At 34.1% G+C, this 18,931-nt stretch overlaps 1 protein-coding gene across 1 annotated transcript in view; it reads left to right on the top strand.

Annotated features, from left to right (window-relative positions):
- LOC145622615 (uncharacterized) overlaps window positions 1-3,527 on the top strand; it is a 43,782-nt gene extending 40,255 nt beyond the window's left edge. The window contains exons 22-23 of the mRNA XM_081676422.1: window positions 2,173-2,278; window positions 3,314-3,527. Of these exons, the coding sequence (XP_081532548.1) occupies window positions 2,173-2,278; window positions 3,314-3,367 (160 nt within the window). The 3' untranslated portion in view covers window positions 3,368-3,527. The remainder of the gene's footprint in view (window positions 1-2,172; window positions 2,279-3,313) is intronic.
- The last annotated feature ends 15,404 nt before the right edge of the window (window positions 3,528-18,931 follow it).

Here is an 18,931-nt window from a genome sequence, read left to right as displayed (position 1 = left end):
ACAAGAGAATATCCTACCTTCATTTACTAAGGAAATACTCCTTTTGTTTATGCAGCTTCAAAACCAATCAACTTTAAAGCTAAGCATTTGAGCAAGATTATGTATTACTTCAACTTGCATGAAAACATTGTTCAAGCTTTAATAAAAACAAAAAAAGATGTCAATATTTTTAGCAACCAAAAATGACCACTCTTATGATTTTAGGCCCTGTTCATTTCACCTTAAAAAATAATATTGAGTTAGTAAAAATAATTTCAGTGTATCAAAAATAAGTTCAGTTCAGTAAAAATAATTTCAATTAACTAAAAATCAGTAACTTTAAAGAAGAAATATAAAAGAAAATCAGTAAAAATAATTTCACTTCAGCAAAAATAATTTAAGTTCAGTAAAAATAATTCCATTCAGCAAAAATAAGGTAAAGTGAACAAGACCTTAGTATTTTGGTCTTTTTTGGTTAAGTTTTTTCGTGTCCATCTCTAGCTTATATATATGGGTGTAACTCGGATGAATTGGATTGGCCTCTAGTATTCAAATCCAAGTTTCTAAAAATGTTCCTCCTTTGAAAACCAAATCCTATTCAAATTCAAAATATATATTCTTTTTTTTTTTTTTATTACACCCTATTTATTATTTTAATAATAAGATAAATAATTGCTAGAAAGAAAGAAAGAAAAAAGCTAACACTTCTGTGTTTGTGTTTGGTGTAAAGAATATGTTGTATTAGTTAATTGTTTAAGTGTTTCAGTTTGGTATATAACTGATTTCTTAAAGTTGTTTGAGCATGCAAAATGACTAATAAGACACTGACATATCTTATTGTGTTAGGGTTTTAGGTTAAATAAGGGTGTAATTATCATTTCACCTTAGAATACTTGAATAAGTTAAATCTTCGGGTACTAAAAAATATTGAGGTAAATGAGCTTATTTGGTAAAATCAACTCTTTGAATCAGCTTACCACAAAACCCTCCCAATTAGCTTATTAATTAGCTTATTGTAGTAGTCAATCAACTAATTTTGCCCCAATAAGCTTTCCACCAAACATCCTTTTAGTATTAATTAGTCTAATGTTAAGGGATGTATATTATAACCTTGAGATTGTAGAAGCAATCCCCACTAGAGGCAGTTTGGGAGTAGAGATTCCCTTCCCCAGCCCTACCCCACCTACTCCTAGTAGGCCTTGGCCGCTAATTTGGCATGTGTGAGGTTTTGGTCCCGTAGGACTACTTCTTACCTTAGAACTGAGGAAATGTCAAAAAAAAAAAAAAAAAAAAAAAAAAACCATTTAAACATCATCTCATAGATATCATATGGAAAAGCAAATAATGATCCTATTAAAAAAAATTCTAAGGTATCCAACTAATATAAAATTTCCATAGTTAAAATTGAGGGGCATGCTATGATTCACATAAAATTCAATTTTTTTTTTCTTTTTTTTTTATTTTTTAAATTTTAAGTCTGAATGTAGACCAAACATTTTTCAAGTCTAGTCCAGGGAACTTGGACTCGAAAGAACTGGATTAAGGAATATATGCAATCTGCCACTACCCACATGTTGAGTATAAGGGTCGAGTCAACCATAGGTGCATCAAATGTGACTTGTGTTTCTCCAATGCCAAATAGTGATCGACCTCGAGAGAAATTGGTCTGATAGGTGTAGTGGTGTTTTGATTGTGATGTATTTTCTTTCATTTTGGTGACATAATAAACTATTTCGAAATAAACCGTTTAAATAGTTATACTTTACGTGCTAGAATAATCATTCAATGAGGTATGGGCTCCCAATTTGTTTTCATGTCTTCCACAAGTAATTATGAGACTTGTATGAATGATGATGCAATGGTGAATTGGTGATAACACTATAGTTAGAACTTAGAACTATTTTTGGGATTTTATCAATTGTTGTGATTTATTTAACTATTTTTTATATTTTTTTATAATAAGTCATTGTATCCTATTAAGATTTTAATCTTTATTTGATTAAATTCTATTTGGATGATTTGTACTTGTCTTATACTCTTGAGTATGGCATAACACCCCCTATACTTCTGCTGTTTTATTATACATTGTAATTCTAAATACAAAATTAATTGACAAAATTACTGGGTGTTACACAATCTGTCGTAGAATGTGGCATTGTTGCTTTCTGACATTTCTCATGCTGACTGTACCAGGTTTAAAAAAATTAGCCACAAGAGTTGCCACAATGTGGACAGTTTAGAAGAGAGGCTAGCAAACACTGAGAGAGATGGGCGTCATCTTTTATTCAAGTTCAACGAGGTATGTAGTGATTTGTCTATGTTGAATTTGATAGTGAGTGATCTTGTATGAAGTAGCACTAGAATTATAATGATTGCAAAAATTAAAATAGTTTGCACTATGAAGTAAAAATTAGTATTAATTAATACTTCGTATGAAAGAAATATGGTGGAGACATGGGGGCCAATTGGCCCTCTCAAATGCTTATAGAAGAGAACCTTCTTACCAACAATAAGTCTATAATTGAGGTGTAAGTCAACTCAACATGGATGCACAAACCGGCATAAACTTCAACCAAGGGAGTACTTAATGAATAGTACAATAGCTTCCGTTGCAAGCTTGGTAATGATATCGTATAGCATGCCTTCTCTATAATGACCATTTGTGGCTTCTTCATCAGCGGCGCTTTAGCTCGCATATTGTCCTGCCATTTACTGAAACTATTTTATGGTAAGTGTAAACTATGTCCATGAGTGGGCTAGACGAAGTTTTATTGATCTCTAGGATTTACAGATTACGCGAAAGCTAAGGTCAAAACCTATGAAGTTTATATAATACTCCCATAACAGAAACAGAATATACGCCTTGAAAATTAGGCCAATGCCATACAGGAAATTTCAGCCCAACGTGTTGGATCATTCATAGGGGGGCATATCGATTTAACAAAACTCATTATCTCATACAGTCATTCTAACAAAACCCATTCTCCAGTACAAATCCTAGTCCATCCACAATTTGTAACTTGTAAGCCGTCACATAACACAAATCAGCATTCTGTGATAATATTGAAGTGACAACTATTGGCACCATAAGTCTCTTATGTAAATATTGGTATTCTGTGTGATAATAATGAAGTGACAGGTATGCTGTAGCTATTAGAAATATGTGGTGTTAGATTACTTGTCATTTTTCATCCTATGACAAGTCTTCATGTAAATGGTCTGAGCCTCATTAAATCTACATTAAGTTTATGCGTAATGGAGGTCTTGAAACCGTCTATGTGGAGTAAGCTTCCTTATACTGATATTTCTTCATGCTTGATCTTCCATTTTGCAGGGATTTACAAATGCAGTAAAGAGGCCTATGCGTATTCGTGAATTCTTACGATGATGGAGTTCAATTACATTTGTTGGATGCTGTTGTCATTTTGATTCTTCAGTATCTGGGTCATATATTGCATAATTGGATGCATTTCACTTCGAATGAGTCAATTCAAATCAACTTGTGTTTTAAATATGCCCGTGTTGCAATGGAAGTTATAGTTCGAATATTTGTACTGTTGTACGCAATAAGCCTGGACTTTATTTTTTTTTGACGACAGCAAAAAAAGGGTGAAGTATTGGAGCATAGCGCCTATACGCTTTAGAAACATTTAGGATGGAAAAATGTACCACTACAGCATAATAGGTGGTAGGTATTTTAGAAGAAAATAATCAACAAAGGATGACGAAAAGTACCACTAAATGCATAATAGTACGCAAAAAGTACTGTTAAGATAACTTATACTTTGATGGTACATTATACATGCATAATAGTACGCATAAAGTACTGTTAAGATAAGTTATACTTTAATGGTATATTATACATGCATAATAATACACAAAAATGTACCACTGTAAATAAAAACACCAAGTGAAAAAAAATAAAAACCCCATAATGTCCTCCTATATGCACGCTTAACATATATGTGTTATGAGCTTATATGTACTTGCAAAAAACAACCTTGACATTTAACTTCTACTAACTTTTTTTTTTTTTTTACATGTTTAAATAAAACAATTGAGATTACTACCATTATATTGAGCATTAATAGCTCAAACCTACCATCAAACTGGACAGCAATAACAGCTTGAAGTCTTGCTTCAAAGTCCTCCTTTGGTTGAGGTATTCACAAACCTGTAACTGATTTTGACCTTTTAATTGTACACAAATCATTGGCAAGACTTGAAACTAGCTAACGAGCAATCCAAAGGATTTAAGTAAACACTTGGGATTTATTGCTCTTAAGTCTTTACCTTAACCAGAGTCGCATTTCCTAGTGCCCAAGTACAACTCTTTGTCCTTAGAAGGAGAGAGACCGTGTATAGTATTGCCTCTATAAAAGTTACTTCTTCTGTTTCATTAAACTACAACACTTAGCCTAAAAAGCTTACATTTTTAGTTAAGGTGTTGCACTTTTTTTGGCAACAAAGAAAATATAAAATTTCAAAGCAATGAAAAATTTAATGATCAATCCTAAGCCTTTGTTTGGTTTGATTGAAAAAAATTTCATTGAATACATATTTTCAAGAAAACCCACAATTGCATACTGTTTAGTTTTCCTTTGTTTGCTTATAAAAATAAGGGTTTTTCTACCCAATAACTAGGGGTGAGCAAAAATTCCGGATACCCGGAATTAGAACCAGAACTGGTTAGGAACCAGCGGGTCCGGAATCAGAGTTGGACCCGGTGGTTCCAATTCCGGGTAATAAAATAAGGACTCGGTTGCAATCGCTTTCAATTCCAATTCTTAATTTTGTTAGAACCAGAACCGGTTGGGTACCCAGTTACCCAACATATATTGAACTAAATATATTTTAAAAAAAAAAAAAACAAAATTATGTTGAGTGTATCTAATTAGTAAAATAAAAATAAATAAAATTAATATCTAACATAAATAAAATAGCCTAATGCATATAAAAATATAAATATTAAACGCCAAAAATGAAAATAAACCAAAAAAATATTATAATTTGTATTTTATATTACAATAGCAAGTATGCATATAAGTGGGTATCCGGAACCGGCACCCGGTGGAACCAATTTCAATTCCTCAATTTCAGGACCCGACTGTACTGTTTCCAATTCTAGATCCGAAATTTAGGACCCGGTTCCAACCAATTCCGGGTTTGGATCCTAAAATTTTGACCGGGTACCCGGCTAGCTCACCGCTACCAATAACCCTTCTTATTTCACTTTTCTACGTTGTGCCCCTCCATATAGGACTTTCCAAACTGTAACTCGTAGATACATATAATAAGTATACAGTAACTTTGTTGTTATTCCGCCGTTAACAAATTTCGTTAGTGGGCCCCACATATAGTTACTTACTGACTTAGAGTGAGTATACTAAGTATACAGTAACTTTTCTGTTAGTAATCGTAGAAAGACACACATTCTCACCCCTATAAATACCCCAATCATTGATAATGGGAGGGGTGGATTGAGACATCAACATTTAAAACACTTTATTGTTATTTACTCTACTTTCTCTCTAAACACTATGTTCTCGATTATTAACTTAATCATCGAAGGAGAATACTAACTTAATCATCGAAGGCGAATAATGTGGTAACGTAATATTCGTTGTTTTGTAGGTGTTGGAAGACTGAGCGAATGGCATTGACGATCTGTTTCCAAGGGATACCAAAAAACCCCGAAACAAAGTCCTTGCCAGGCCACTACCACCATCACAGGACAACTGTAACACCCTAGAAATTCCTTTCTTTTAAAATACATGTTTTGCTCTGTTTAAAACTCAAATTAGGAAAATCTAAGACATTACCGCCACTGTGAAAACAGCTAAGGCAACTATCAAAGACACACAACGAAAGACTATCTTTAAAACATTCAAAACGACTCAACTTAAAAGTCAACCAATGAAAGAAAAGTCAAACCAAAGTAAAACAAAGTCAACCTACAACTTGGAACCATTGTAGACCCTTAACAAAACCGAACTGAATTCAAAACCTTCACGTTAGTCTCACAAACATTAATATCATAAAATTATTAAAGAGATAAACATATCATAAACTTATGGAAACTAGCATGAATCGCTCTCCACTCAATGCCCATCGTGAATATGCTTCATCGCCTGAAAAGCTTCTATCTACTTGTTTCCACTACTCTCCATTAAAAATGGGTCATCATAGGGCCAAGGTAAAGACAAGGACAACAAACACACAATCAGCAAAACTGAGTACATAAGCGTAGTTAAACACACTAACATGCTTTTACCTATCAACACACAACTTACCTTGTTGCACCCGTTTACAAGCACACAACACACCACAAGACTTCTCAACTAAGTAACTAAATAATCTATTTAGTATTGATTACGCATCGAACGGGTTTCCCCCTTAACCTGCCCCAATAAAGGGGTACTAACACGGGAGCTAACCGTGCCAGTATAAAAGAACCACTCGTAAGTGGCAGAATTCATGCGTATAATAATAAAAGGAAAATACAGCGTCCTGTACTCCCAGTAGAAGTTATGGTTAAATATAAAGTCGCATAACTCCCCCCATATGTTCATACTCAAGGTATATACGTTCTAAGAGTTTTGGTGCGTAATCTCTTTCACTTTACATTATTTACATATTATTAGACTTGGTGATGACTCTCAAACCATAATCATTCACTCATAATAATTATTCAAACAATCAAATATACCAATTTAATTCTTGAATAATTAGTGACCACATAATATTTAATGTTGAACCCTTTTTAAATCTACCTCGGTGTCAAAGACACCTTTAACGCATAGTGCGCCACAAATCCTATCCCTCGGTGTTAAAAACACCTTAAGTGTACTAAGGCACCAACATACAATTTATTCCTCGTGTACATAGACACTTACATAGCTCCTTCCTCATGCTTATAGCATCAATAAAAATTATATGAACCATAATAAAATTCCTTTTCAATATTCCAAACCAAATTAAACATTTAGTTTAATTAAACATGCTTTCTATCATGCCATAAATAAAAGTGTGGTTCATATTCAACATGCCAAACGATTATTTCCAATCAATAACCCATCACAAATAAATCATGCTTCATAATTCAATCACCAATAACAATCAAATCACAATTTCCAATCATAATCTAGCATGATACTATTTGGAATTAATTAATCACATCTAGCATGCTACTACATCATCAAAAATATGCTAAGTACGCGAACGTACCTTGAATACGATCTTAATATCGCCACGACTAATAGAAATCACTCACTTCAAAGTCTCCTACAAATTAAAATCATAATGGAGCATTAAAATCCACTCTACACAAATTTCCAGCAATATATACTCTTATTAAACCACTCATAAGTAATTAAAACAAGCTGAAATTTTATTTAAAACCTCATACTTTAATCCCAATTAATGGGTAATTAAAATCCTTTAAAGAAACTTGATTTTTAGCATCCTACCAAAAATTCCAGCAATATATATTAATAAAAACTTGTTGTAATAATGCTTTAAAACTCTTAAATAAAAGGTTTAAACCACCCTAAATCATAATCCTTCAATAATCAATTATTAATGAATCTAGGGTTTCAAAATTGGGGCTTTTTAATTAGAATTAAAATCTAAAAATTAATTTGCACCATACGTAATATCAATCATCATAAAATTAACACAAAACCCATAATTTATAATTAGATCTAGGATTTAAACAAAAGATTAAATTTTTTTTTTTCGAGAATAGGGTGGCCGGACAGTACGCCGGCACCACAGCCGCCTGCTGGTGGCGCTGCCACTGCTACTGGTTGGCGCTGGTGGTGGCCGGCGGTGGTGATTCGAAAAAGGGGAAGGGGAAAAAGAAAGAAAAAGAGAGAAAAAATAAAGGAGAAGGGAGAGAAAGTTTACCTTGGGTTTTCTCCACTCTGGGCAAAGTTTAATTTGCCCAAGTGTTTAATATTTATACCCCTTTCTCTAGAAACCCTTCTTACCTAAACTTTCCCTTTTTACCCTTTCCTAATCCCTTTCCTAATTAAACTTTACTAAAATAAAACTTTCCTAAATTAAATTCCAACTTAATAAAATAATTAATTAAATAAAACTTTCTTTTTATAAAATATTTTCAAACTTGTTTAAATAAATAATTAAAATATTATAAATAATTCATTTCAAATTATTTATATACCCCATAACATACTTATTTTAAATAAAATACGTATAAAAATACGGGGTATTACAACAACCATCACTCTTCCTGTTGATCTAACCACAAAGTCCTCGCCACCACCACCATCATCTCAATCTTCTTCTTCCCATATTCCTTCTGTTGGGTTTCGATGAGTCCGACTCACCGCGGAAATAAAACTCGAGCCCAAGAACAAACTAACAATTAATATAACAAAATGCATAAATAACAAGAATAGAGAAAAGACTAAATTACCCTTGTAGCGTGCTTCGCTCAACCGGATTGAGCTCTTACTTGAGAAAAGCCGAGCATCACAAATGGCAAGGACCTCCAACGAAGTCCACCCACAACTCGACCCGACCGGTCTACTACTTAGAGGTTAGCCAATTTTGACCAAAAAGATTAGCCGAGTAATTAATGAGCTTATAGGTTTTCTCTCAAGTGGAGATGCCTAATTGAGCTCTTACTCAAGTGAAAAATCCCAAGGTATATATGCCTTGCCTATTTATAAGGAGTGCTTACTTGTGAATTCCTCTCATCTTTCAATGTGAGACTTTTCACAAAAAGATCCCACATGGAAATAATGTTGAATTCAATTCCTAGTTATATAAACCAAGGAATAACTAAGTAACAAGTGTCACATAGTTAGGTGAGGACTACTTCCTAACTTGCTCCCCAATGAAACTCACATCCATTGTGAGCTAACCATGTGGCACCCAACCTTGAGCCCCAAGTTGGGTTCGGTTGGGCTGCCACCTTTCGGCCCGCGTCCATGATGACCCGTCACCTGGGTCCGCGACCCTTGCCACATGGCGTGCTGCCATGTGTGCTGCCACGTGGCGCACTTCTATTTGGCGCGCTTCCTTAGCCTTTCCTGCGGCTAGGGTTTTTACTTGTTACTTGAAGCATTCTCCCGTCTCGCCAATTCCTAAATTTTGGGTCGACTTTTAAGATTCGGTTTTGACACTCTAAGCTCGGAATCCCAATACTCGAGTGACTCATTAATTCCTCTCGGATTAATTCTTCGTGTCAGATCATTAGTTACTTGGGTGTGACCCGAAGGGTTCAGTCAAGATTAAGTTGTAATATTAATTATACATTAATATTATTGAGCGGAAGCGGCCTCCACCTAGGCATTCCGATCACTTGAACTTACTGAATAAATAGATTTCCAATAGCTCCGAACCCTCTATCGGGATAATACACTTGTTCGAAGGACACCATTCCTTTCAATCTCCCACTTGTCCTTCCGGACAAGTGCACTTTTAGTGTATTGCCTTTTTCCTATGTCACTTAATGTCTCTTCATGAACTATAAGGTAAGATTATTCGTCATCCTTATTACGTCCAGAAGTGTTTCTCAAAATCCGAGTTTGACTTTTAATAAACAGATGATTTCTAAATTCCATCCGAGTATGGCCATGCATTTTCACAGTCTCGCTCTTTGAGAGACCTTGTAAACAACAAAGACATGTTCCCTATTATTAGTAGGGGGACATTCCCAGTCTTGTAATGTAAGCTTCTCTTACTAAGAGGACCTAGCCGTCTGAGTGTTGCGGTTATAATCTCCATGTACGGCAGACGTTTGACTAACATCAAAACGGACGAGTACTCAAACAAGAGAACTCACAATACTCATGGTTGAGGAAAGGGGTTCTGATAGCCATAATGAGAAGTATACTTATGACGATTTTTAAATCTCTTACAGTATTCTCAAAGGTCGATCCAGTATGGTCCTAAACCAATACCTGTGCAAATGATTTATGACAATCATGTCCTTGTAGCACAAGAAATGGTGCTATAAATCAAACAACACACTAATCTCAAGCGGTCATTAATCGTCCATCATTTGAATGACCTCGATTAGGGATAATTTTCGATTATAATATTCAATGTTCACTTAATAGGTGCTTCTTTATCCAAGACTGGTCTTGATACCCTATTTTAAATATTCTCAAAATCAAATGGACTCATAATTTAATTCTAAACCATAATTAAATAGAAACGGAGTGATAAAATTGCATGAAATTAAATTACTCCAAAACCTGAATGGTTCATCTTATGATAAATGGTTTTTCAAAATGCTTTAAGAGTAATACTCTTTATAAAACATTTATAGAAATCACACTCATATTTAATATGCTTGATTTCTTTCGTGCAACTGTGAATGTTGTTGTTCACTTATTGCATAGGTTTAGTTATAATTAATTTGCAAATCTTAACATCTTCATTATCGATCACTTTCATAATAAGATTTGAAGATTTGAGAGTGTCATGGATTATATGTGATTTAGGATTTATTGCCGAAGTGATGGCTCCCACTCATCTTCATGATCTGAGATCTTCAACTTGGCAACCTACAATCATCAACGTTCAACAACGAACTTTCCATTTAACATCTTACTTATTATTGCCTTTAAGGCAATCATATTCTCAACATATATTTTAGTATACTTCCTAATGATGATTTGCTTGGGTTTCACACCAAATGGCTCACAATGATTTGGGATACCCTAATCACTTGTGATCATGGAAATTTACCTTAAATTCTCGCACATTACATATGGATGCACGTCCATGTTATCATTCTCAAGCCACAACTCATTGTTAGCTCGTGCTTATAAATGGCTTCCTTGTTAAGGATCTGATCCTTGTTAAGATTTGTTCTTGCAACATCAATTCTCAAATTACATTTGTTTCCATGCGTCAAGAATCCATCCCTTTTACTTATCCAAGTACTTTGGATGTTCTTGATTATAATCTAACGGTCCATGACTTAGATTTATTTTGATTGGTACTTTATTCTTCTCCTACTCCAAGCAAGTAAGTCGTGTGACGATTCCATATCATAGCGTACATGATGGATTTAATTGTAGAACGATTCTTAACATTATTCTATCCATGTTACATTTTAGTTCATCCAGTTTCACTAAGTCTTGCTAAATTGTTTGCTATGAGATATGGTTGAAAGTCTCTAATAGAGTCTTTGTTATTTGACTTAGTATTTAGCCTAGTGTGGACACCCAAATGTGTCTCCCTAAAACCAAACCCAGTGATGATTACCTTTCATGTTATTTGATTATCGAACAAGGTGAAATGTGAAAAGTCTTGTGATGTGATTGTTTTTATTAAAATATCTTTCTTTCTATTTTTGAAAATATTTCTTCTTACACTCTATTTATGAAAGTAGTCAGTCCAATTTAGTTCGGTCCATAATAAGGGTCCAATAATAGTGTAGTTGGATTGGGCTCGAAAAGAGCTTTCCAACGATACATTATAAGCCCAATTCTGATGAATAATGAGGAAGTTATGGATTAAATTAAATTTGGCCCGAAATGAATTTTATATGTGGCCCAATGATCTAGAGAAGGGCCTATTAATTATTATTCCTAAAGTTATTAGGATTTATTTTAATCTTCTAGAATATCTAGAAGGTTCTTTTAAATTCTAATGAGATTGGGATTAATAATTATATTTTAAAGAGTTTTATTTTGAATAAAATATGTGATTTTTCACAAACATGATTTTAATCTGATCAACGCGAAATTAGCTGCTTAATCGTATTAAGAAGAGGATTCCGCGTGGAAAGCGCATTTTAATTCTGACTTAGCGCAAGGTGACAAGGCTGTCGCCTGGCGCTTAGCCTGTCGTCTGGCGCTAACTCCTGTCGTTGGCGACATGAGGTATTTTATTCTGAATAGGACTTGATTTATTTCCGGACTATTTTTCTATAAATAGGGGTCGTATCTCCCCGTTTTTAATCACCAACAATCACCAATCATCTATTCTTTTCTCTCTCTAAAATCTAGAATCTTTCTCTCTCTTCTTTTTTCAAACCTTCCCTTGTACAAAATTCCACATTCACAAGTTCTAGACACACCTAGCCAAGTTCGAAGTTGACTTCGTCCTAGACGTGAAAGGTTGAAAGTTTCTAAGGGTTTGGTCCCAAATCCTATTTCAATTCTTTGATTAGATTTACTGTTTAATATTTTCCTTGAAGTTACTAACGCGTGTATTTTGTTATTAGAAAGAGATACAAGACATCCAAGTAAGTAATTTAATTGTTATATAGAAATCATGCTTTGATTATTTTAATTCCTAGTATCATGTTAGGATGTTTTTATTGCTTCCTAGTATCATGTTTAGGGTAATAGCTAAGATTTTTAATATCATGTATGTTTCTAGTATCATGTTTAGGTTGCTTCCTATTCTTTCTAATACCATGTTAGTATCACGTTAGGGATAAAGCTTTGATTTTTATTGTTTAGTAACATGCTAGGGTTTGTTATTAATTAATCTTGTTAGTATCATGCCTAGGATCTTGCTATTATTATGCTTTATTGAGAATATTAATATGATGATGATGATTATTATTATTATGTTGCTTAATATTATATTATTATTTGTTATTGCTTGAACACACCTTCTTTGCATGTTTAAAGGGAATTTGTACTTGTAATCACGCTTAATAAGATAATTAATAATCTTATTTAGGCTAATATGATTATAATTCAAGTGATCGCCAATAATAGTTTTGTTTGTGCATTAAATTCAACCAACATAGATTAAATAGGTTTAGGGTTGACCTAATGATTGTATGTTAGTCAGAAAGCGCACATGAATATGAGAAGAATAAAGTAGAGACCTATTATTAGGGCAGGTTCAATCTCTTTTAGGTTGGATTTGTACCTTCATCCCTGAATATCCAGTCATGGTTCTAAATCACTATGGAGTTAGCGATCTCATGGATCGTGAAGGGGTGTAACCTTCACCCTGTGAAATGTTTACAAGTTCCTAAAACTTGTTGGCGACTCTTTTACTCTAGTTTCCTTCCCTTTGGACGCCACCATACTTAAGTGTATGATCACAGTGGGGCTCAAGTGTGGGATGTTTGAAATATTCCCTACACCTAGCTTATACTTAGTTCAAACATTTACATAGTTTTATACATATAGGTCGACAGCCTTTCAAATTCCTTCAATTTATGATTAACACGGTAAATTCCTTTACTCGTTTAAACATTTTATTAAGTCTATACAATAGATCTTAATTCCCAATATGTACTAAGTATCGTCTTTTGCTTGGTCCTATTGTCGAAAATACTTTCAAATCTAAGCATTTAGAATTTGATAGTTATTTCACAATAGAGTTCGTAAACTTCTTGTTGGACCTTACAAGATTGACTCTTGCTCCCACTAAACTTCTTATCCACAAGAATTTCTATGTTTCTCCATAAGTCAATCCTTTTATTAACTTTATGAGAAAACACGTTCCAATTCCTTTATGCAATGCTACCTTCAATCCCATAATGGATTTCTTGAGCTTGCTTTCAAATCTAGCATTATTTAGATTTTCAAAACCCTTATACAATTTTCATAGTCACTTCCAAAATCCTATTTTAGGGAAGGCGGTTTTGGTATCTATTTTTCCATATTTCATATAAGCAATTTTGCTAGAATAATCACGAAAAGACTTGAGCATTTCGTTTATAGGTTTTTATTAAAATCAACTCCGTGAATTTAATTATATCCTTTTCAACCAATCTAGCTATGTATGCATATACATTTCCACATTTGTTAGTTTTCTCCTTGAAAACTTATTTGCAATCGATGGGTCTTTCACCCTTCATGCAAATTAATCAAGTTTTAAACATGATTTTCAAGCATGGAGTCTATTTCGGATTTTATGGCCTCTAACCATTATTCAGAATTTGGATTTGTTGTAGCTATCTTTTAGGCATTATTCCCTTAGTATCTAATAGTAAATAGTATGCTTGTAAGTCTAAGGTTTATTTCTAACTTAATAGAAAATTTATAGGATTCAACCCAAACCTTTGGTGAATTCTATACCTATACGGGGTAATTGCATCAAACACTAAGTTTCAAGGCACTTTCAAATCCCTTTCATTATTGATCTTACTCCATCTTTTTAGAAGTTTTATGAGTAATGAATTCTCTTTTAAGGCACTTGTCAAGTCCTTTTGAGTATTCTTGATCAATCATTCTCATGAAGCCCTTTTGAGTCTTCCGAGATTCTCAGTTCTAGTTTGTTGCTAAGCTCGATAGTCATCAAGTTCATTTTCCTCCCACTTGTCGTTTTGGAAATGTGTTACTTTCCAGAAAGACACCACTTAGAGCAACAAACATTACGTTCTCAATTAGGTTGTGGAGGTAATGCCCGTAGTCTCAATCGAATGCTTACAAAGAGACATGTGTATAGTCTTTGGGTAAAAGTTCGTTGTGAAACAAACAATTAGCTCCCACTTGAGCTATCTTAGCCTTTAATGAGCCATTAAACTCCCACTGAGCCACCTAGCTCTTGCTAAGCCGGTGAGCTCCCGCTGAGTCACTTAGCTCCCACTGAGGCTAAGAGCCTTAAACATATACTTGAAAAGACATTTAGAATTTAATTCTATCCATAACTGAATATGGTGTCCTTTCTTAGCTCTGACATTTTTTTTAGTGTAACATTAGTCATTTGTGCAAATCTTTAAGAGTTTTATAGGAAGGGATGTGATCCATCATTGTTCGAGTCATTTTCAAATGGCATCGAGGTCTCCATGAAGACACACTATGTTCTTTGTGGAGTTATTTATTAAAATTTCAATTCATAATTTTGCGATGGTCACGCTTGGCTCAAGCAAACATCGCTAGATCTAATCTAGACGTTGTTTGATATCTTGCCAAGTCGATTCTATACTTCATTGAACCTTTGAGCTACTCAAGGTCAACTTTGTTCACATTTGATGAATATAGCCATATTCTTTCAAATTCTTCGTGAAACGTTGAAGTAATTGAATCCTCTTTAGCTTTTGGAGTCAATTGTCTATATCAAGAACAATAGCTCTTTGCTTTGTCGGTTTTTAACAAGTAAGTCTTGCTTGTCTTAGAACGATTCTGAATCGATCAACTGTCAAGAGCCTATATAGCCTTGATTACGTCCTTGTTAATGTGACATTGCTAAAGATGTCCGGAACACAAATCATACCTATGATTTGAACTTTATGAGTTATTCATCTTAGAGAAATGTTTGTTTATAATCAAGCATTCTGGACTCATCGTTTAAACAACCATGCCATTCAAATAAATTCGCAACTTTGATCTTTACTTTGAATGTGAGTCTTTCCGTGTGTAAACGAATTATTTGCTGATTATGGAACATAATAATAACCATTATTTATTCCAGCGTTAGTCTTTAAAAGGTCTTTAAACAAAACATACGACCTTACAACTGATGTAGCTCTTCTTGCTTCATTCTAAGCTTGTAAGTCAATAACTTAGCTTAACTTCAATAGTTTGGGGTCACTTTCAAAGTGGAACACTCAAGTAGTATCTGATACTTGTGAAGACAATAAGTTGCTAAGTTAACTCTAATAACATGAACTCTTTAGTAGAAATGGAATCTTATTCCTTTTCTTTGTTCCTTGTTTCCTATATTTCTTATCATACTTCATCTCATAACCTTTAAGAACTAATTCTGTAAGTATCTTTGACTTTTATACTTTGTTAGGCATAATTAAGCATCTAGTGCACCGTATAACAAAGTTCCATCTTTTCCTTTAATTCGCACTTGAATTAATACATCAATGAGTTGTACTCACTAGTGTATAAAGCGAAAAGATATGTTGGTTGTCAAGTATTGACAATTTGAGTTTTCAACTCAATACTTCATGTTTATCAAAATTACCTAGTATTTTGAATACATGATGTCCAACCGTCCTTTCGGACTTATAAAAGTCATTTATGAGAATTGTATTTTAGAAATGTCTTTCCTTTCTTTGAGAACTATTCTCAATGATTTCCTTTACCAATCATGGAAAACAATATAGTTTGATTTGGAATTCTACAAATATAAGTGCAAAGTATAACCATTTATCAAGAAAATAACATAAAAAGTTTGAAATTTAAAAGCATTCATGCAAACTTTCAATCTTATTAAGCTTCTTATCCACGCATTTAAAATTTGTCCCTATTTGGTGAGAATAAGGCGATTTCAAGATCCAAAGAATCAATGAGTGATTAAGCATGCTTTGGCTTGTCTTAACACTCAATATTCTAAGGTAAGCAACTCTTTGCTAATGGCTCCAAGCCACTCTTGGTTAGATAAATCGTCGCATCTAATGCTCTCTCAACAACTTATCCACTTTGCCACGACATGTTAGGACTCCATCACTCATATCGTTGAGTATAACCAAAACCAACATGAATGCGATGTCTTGCTTTGGCAAACCCATCAACATACCTTACGTATCCTAGGGAAAATAGTAATGCCTCGCTTTGGCGTAGTCCATCACTACTCTCAATAGGTCGATAAGTGTTGTTTTGGAATGACAAGTTTTACTCAATATTTTAGGGACTTAGGGTTTCTATGCTGGTTGATTTAATTGAACTTAATTAATCATCACAACATTCGAAATCCTAGACATGCATCTAACATATATATATATAGGCATAAATATATATCGAAAACATAAATAAATGATGCATTTAGCAACTAGCATGACCCCTTGAATCTTCAAGTCTTCAAGGGTTGTCTTTTGCAACTTCATGACTTCGTCTTCTAAGAACCTCCGTCTTCAAGACATAACCAAAATAATGCAAGTAGTAGTATCTACGATTAGGACTAATCCAAATATTAAGGTACAAAAATACTCAACGGTTCGCAGACCGTATTTAGATTTACAAAAATACATGATGGAACGCAGTCCGTATTTTCTATCCTAATCGGGCCCTACTAGTTGCCATTTTTATAAAACCTGTGGGAGAATATACATTCCATTCATCCATTCACTATTTGTGAATGGCCCTTGCATTTTACAACGATAAACAAGTAACAATGCACAAACACGCGTAAACTAGTAACTAATTTATATGGTTAATCCAATTAACGCGCCTAATTAAAACTAGTCAAAGTTGTTTAACCGATTATGTAATTTAGCGCATTTAAAATTGAAGCTCTCACTAAATCCTGCATCCATCTTAATTAATCTAATTAATTAAGCCGGTAAACCCAAAATTTTGCCAAAATAAAATTTTACAAATGCCGCTCAAAAGCGAGGCCTAGCCTCCAAAATTTAATTAAAATAATTAAAACAAACATAATTAAATTAATTAGAATAATTAAAACGGCAAAAATTGCAAACACGTAGCCAACCGCACGCAAGTGGCTCTCGCACCTAGACTAGCTAGGCACGCGCCACTGCTAGCTAAGGCTGCCTAACAGCCTCGGGGAATGCGGCTTGGTGCGTGCGCCCGCACCACCCCAACGCAGCACTGCTAGGTGCAAAGCCTAACAACGTTTGCTGCGGGTTGCAAGGTGCAAGACAGCACGCACAGGCTACTTGCCCCTTTCGCAACGCACCAAAACGCATACACACAATTACTACCCGCACCAAGGCAGCACCACGCACACCCAGCCACCCCACACACAGCCATGCGCGCACAGCAGTGCGCTTCGCTAGCAGTTGCGGCTTGCTGGCTGGCCATGACGCGCCATACTGCTGGTCAGCAGGTAGCAGCCACACATGGCATCGCACACCTGGCAGCCACATGCGGGCTGCTGTACAGCCCGACTAGCCAAGGGTGGTTTCGCCTCGCTTTTCGTGCCAAAGCCTCGGGATTTTAAAACCCGAATTTTGCGTGACTTTAATTAATTAATTCCAAATTGATTTTAGAATTAATTTAATGAGCAAAATGAAAAATTATAACAAGTCCAACTTAAATAAAATTCATCAAAGTGCACAAAACCAAAATTATTCCCAAGAACTATTCTTTAATAAAATTGGTTCAACTTGGTGCAATAAAATAAATAAGAGCATTACTCACTATTAATTTAATTAATTTAAATTAATCATGAGATTTGACAAAATAAAGGGGAGTTGGAGTTATGAACATAAAATTCAAATAAAGATTCCAACTTTAACTTGTGAATCCTTGAAAAATTATATCTTCCAATAAGAAGATAAATGGAATTTTTATCTCAAGATTGAAACTTTATGATTTCAATCAACTTAACACATGATTAAATCAAAAGTTCAACAAAAATTCATGGAATTTAGTAACTCAAAGTTCCAACTACTTAAAACAATTAAAGATTGGATCTTTAGTACTTAGAAGCCTCAAAGAATAAATTTTTTTTACACTTAATGCAATGGATTTGCAATTATGTGAAAATTTAACCAATCTTTCAAGCACTAATTACTACAAAGTAACCATGCTTAAAGAGGTAAAAAAACAGAAACATTAAGGAAAGAGCCATATACATAATCACCATAAATATGCCATTAAGATTCAAGGTTAAAAGATTTAAAAAATTTCGTCAAAAACGAAAAACCCTCGAAAAAAGGCATTACTGGTCGGATTTTGGCCTTTTTTTACAGTCCAAAAAGGGTTAAAACGTTTCCAAAACGCTGTTTCCACCCAAAATTCACTATTTTAGGGCAAAAATTTGGGTTCGGGGCCAAAAATCAGCTTTTAAACGGGTTTAAAATTAATAAAACCGAGCCACTAATCTAATTAGTAACATAAACTAGAAAAATAAATCATAAAAAACACCTTGAAAATTATTTGTTATAAAAATAAATGAGCAAGGCTCTAATACCGCTGTTGGGTTTCGATGAGTCCGACTCACTGCGGAAATAAAACCCGAGCCCAAAAACAAACTCACAATTAATATAACAAAATGCATAAATAACAAGAATAGAGAAAAGACTAAATTACCCTTGTAGCGTGCTTCGCTCAACCGGATTGAGCTCTTACTTGAGAAAAGC

The sequence above is a fragment of the Chenopodium album genome, unplaced genomic scaffold, assembly GCF_948465745.1.
Source record: "Chenopodium album unplaced genomic scaffold, dcCheAlbu1.1 scaffold_31, whole genome shotgun sequence".
NCBI lineage: Eukaryota > Viridiplantae > Streptophyta > Magnoliopsida > Caryophyllales > Amaranthaceae > Chenopodium > Chenopodium album.
Note: the sequence above shows the minus strand (reverse complement) of the source record. Positions and strands in the feature narration are given on the sequence as shown.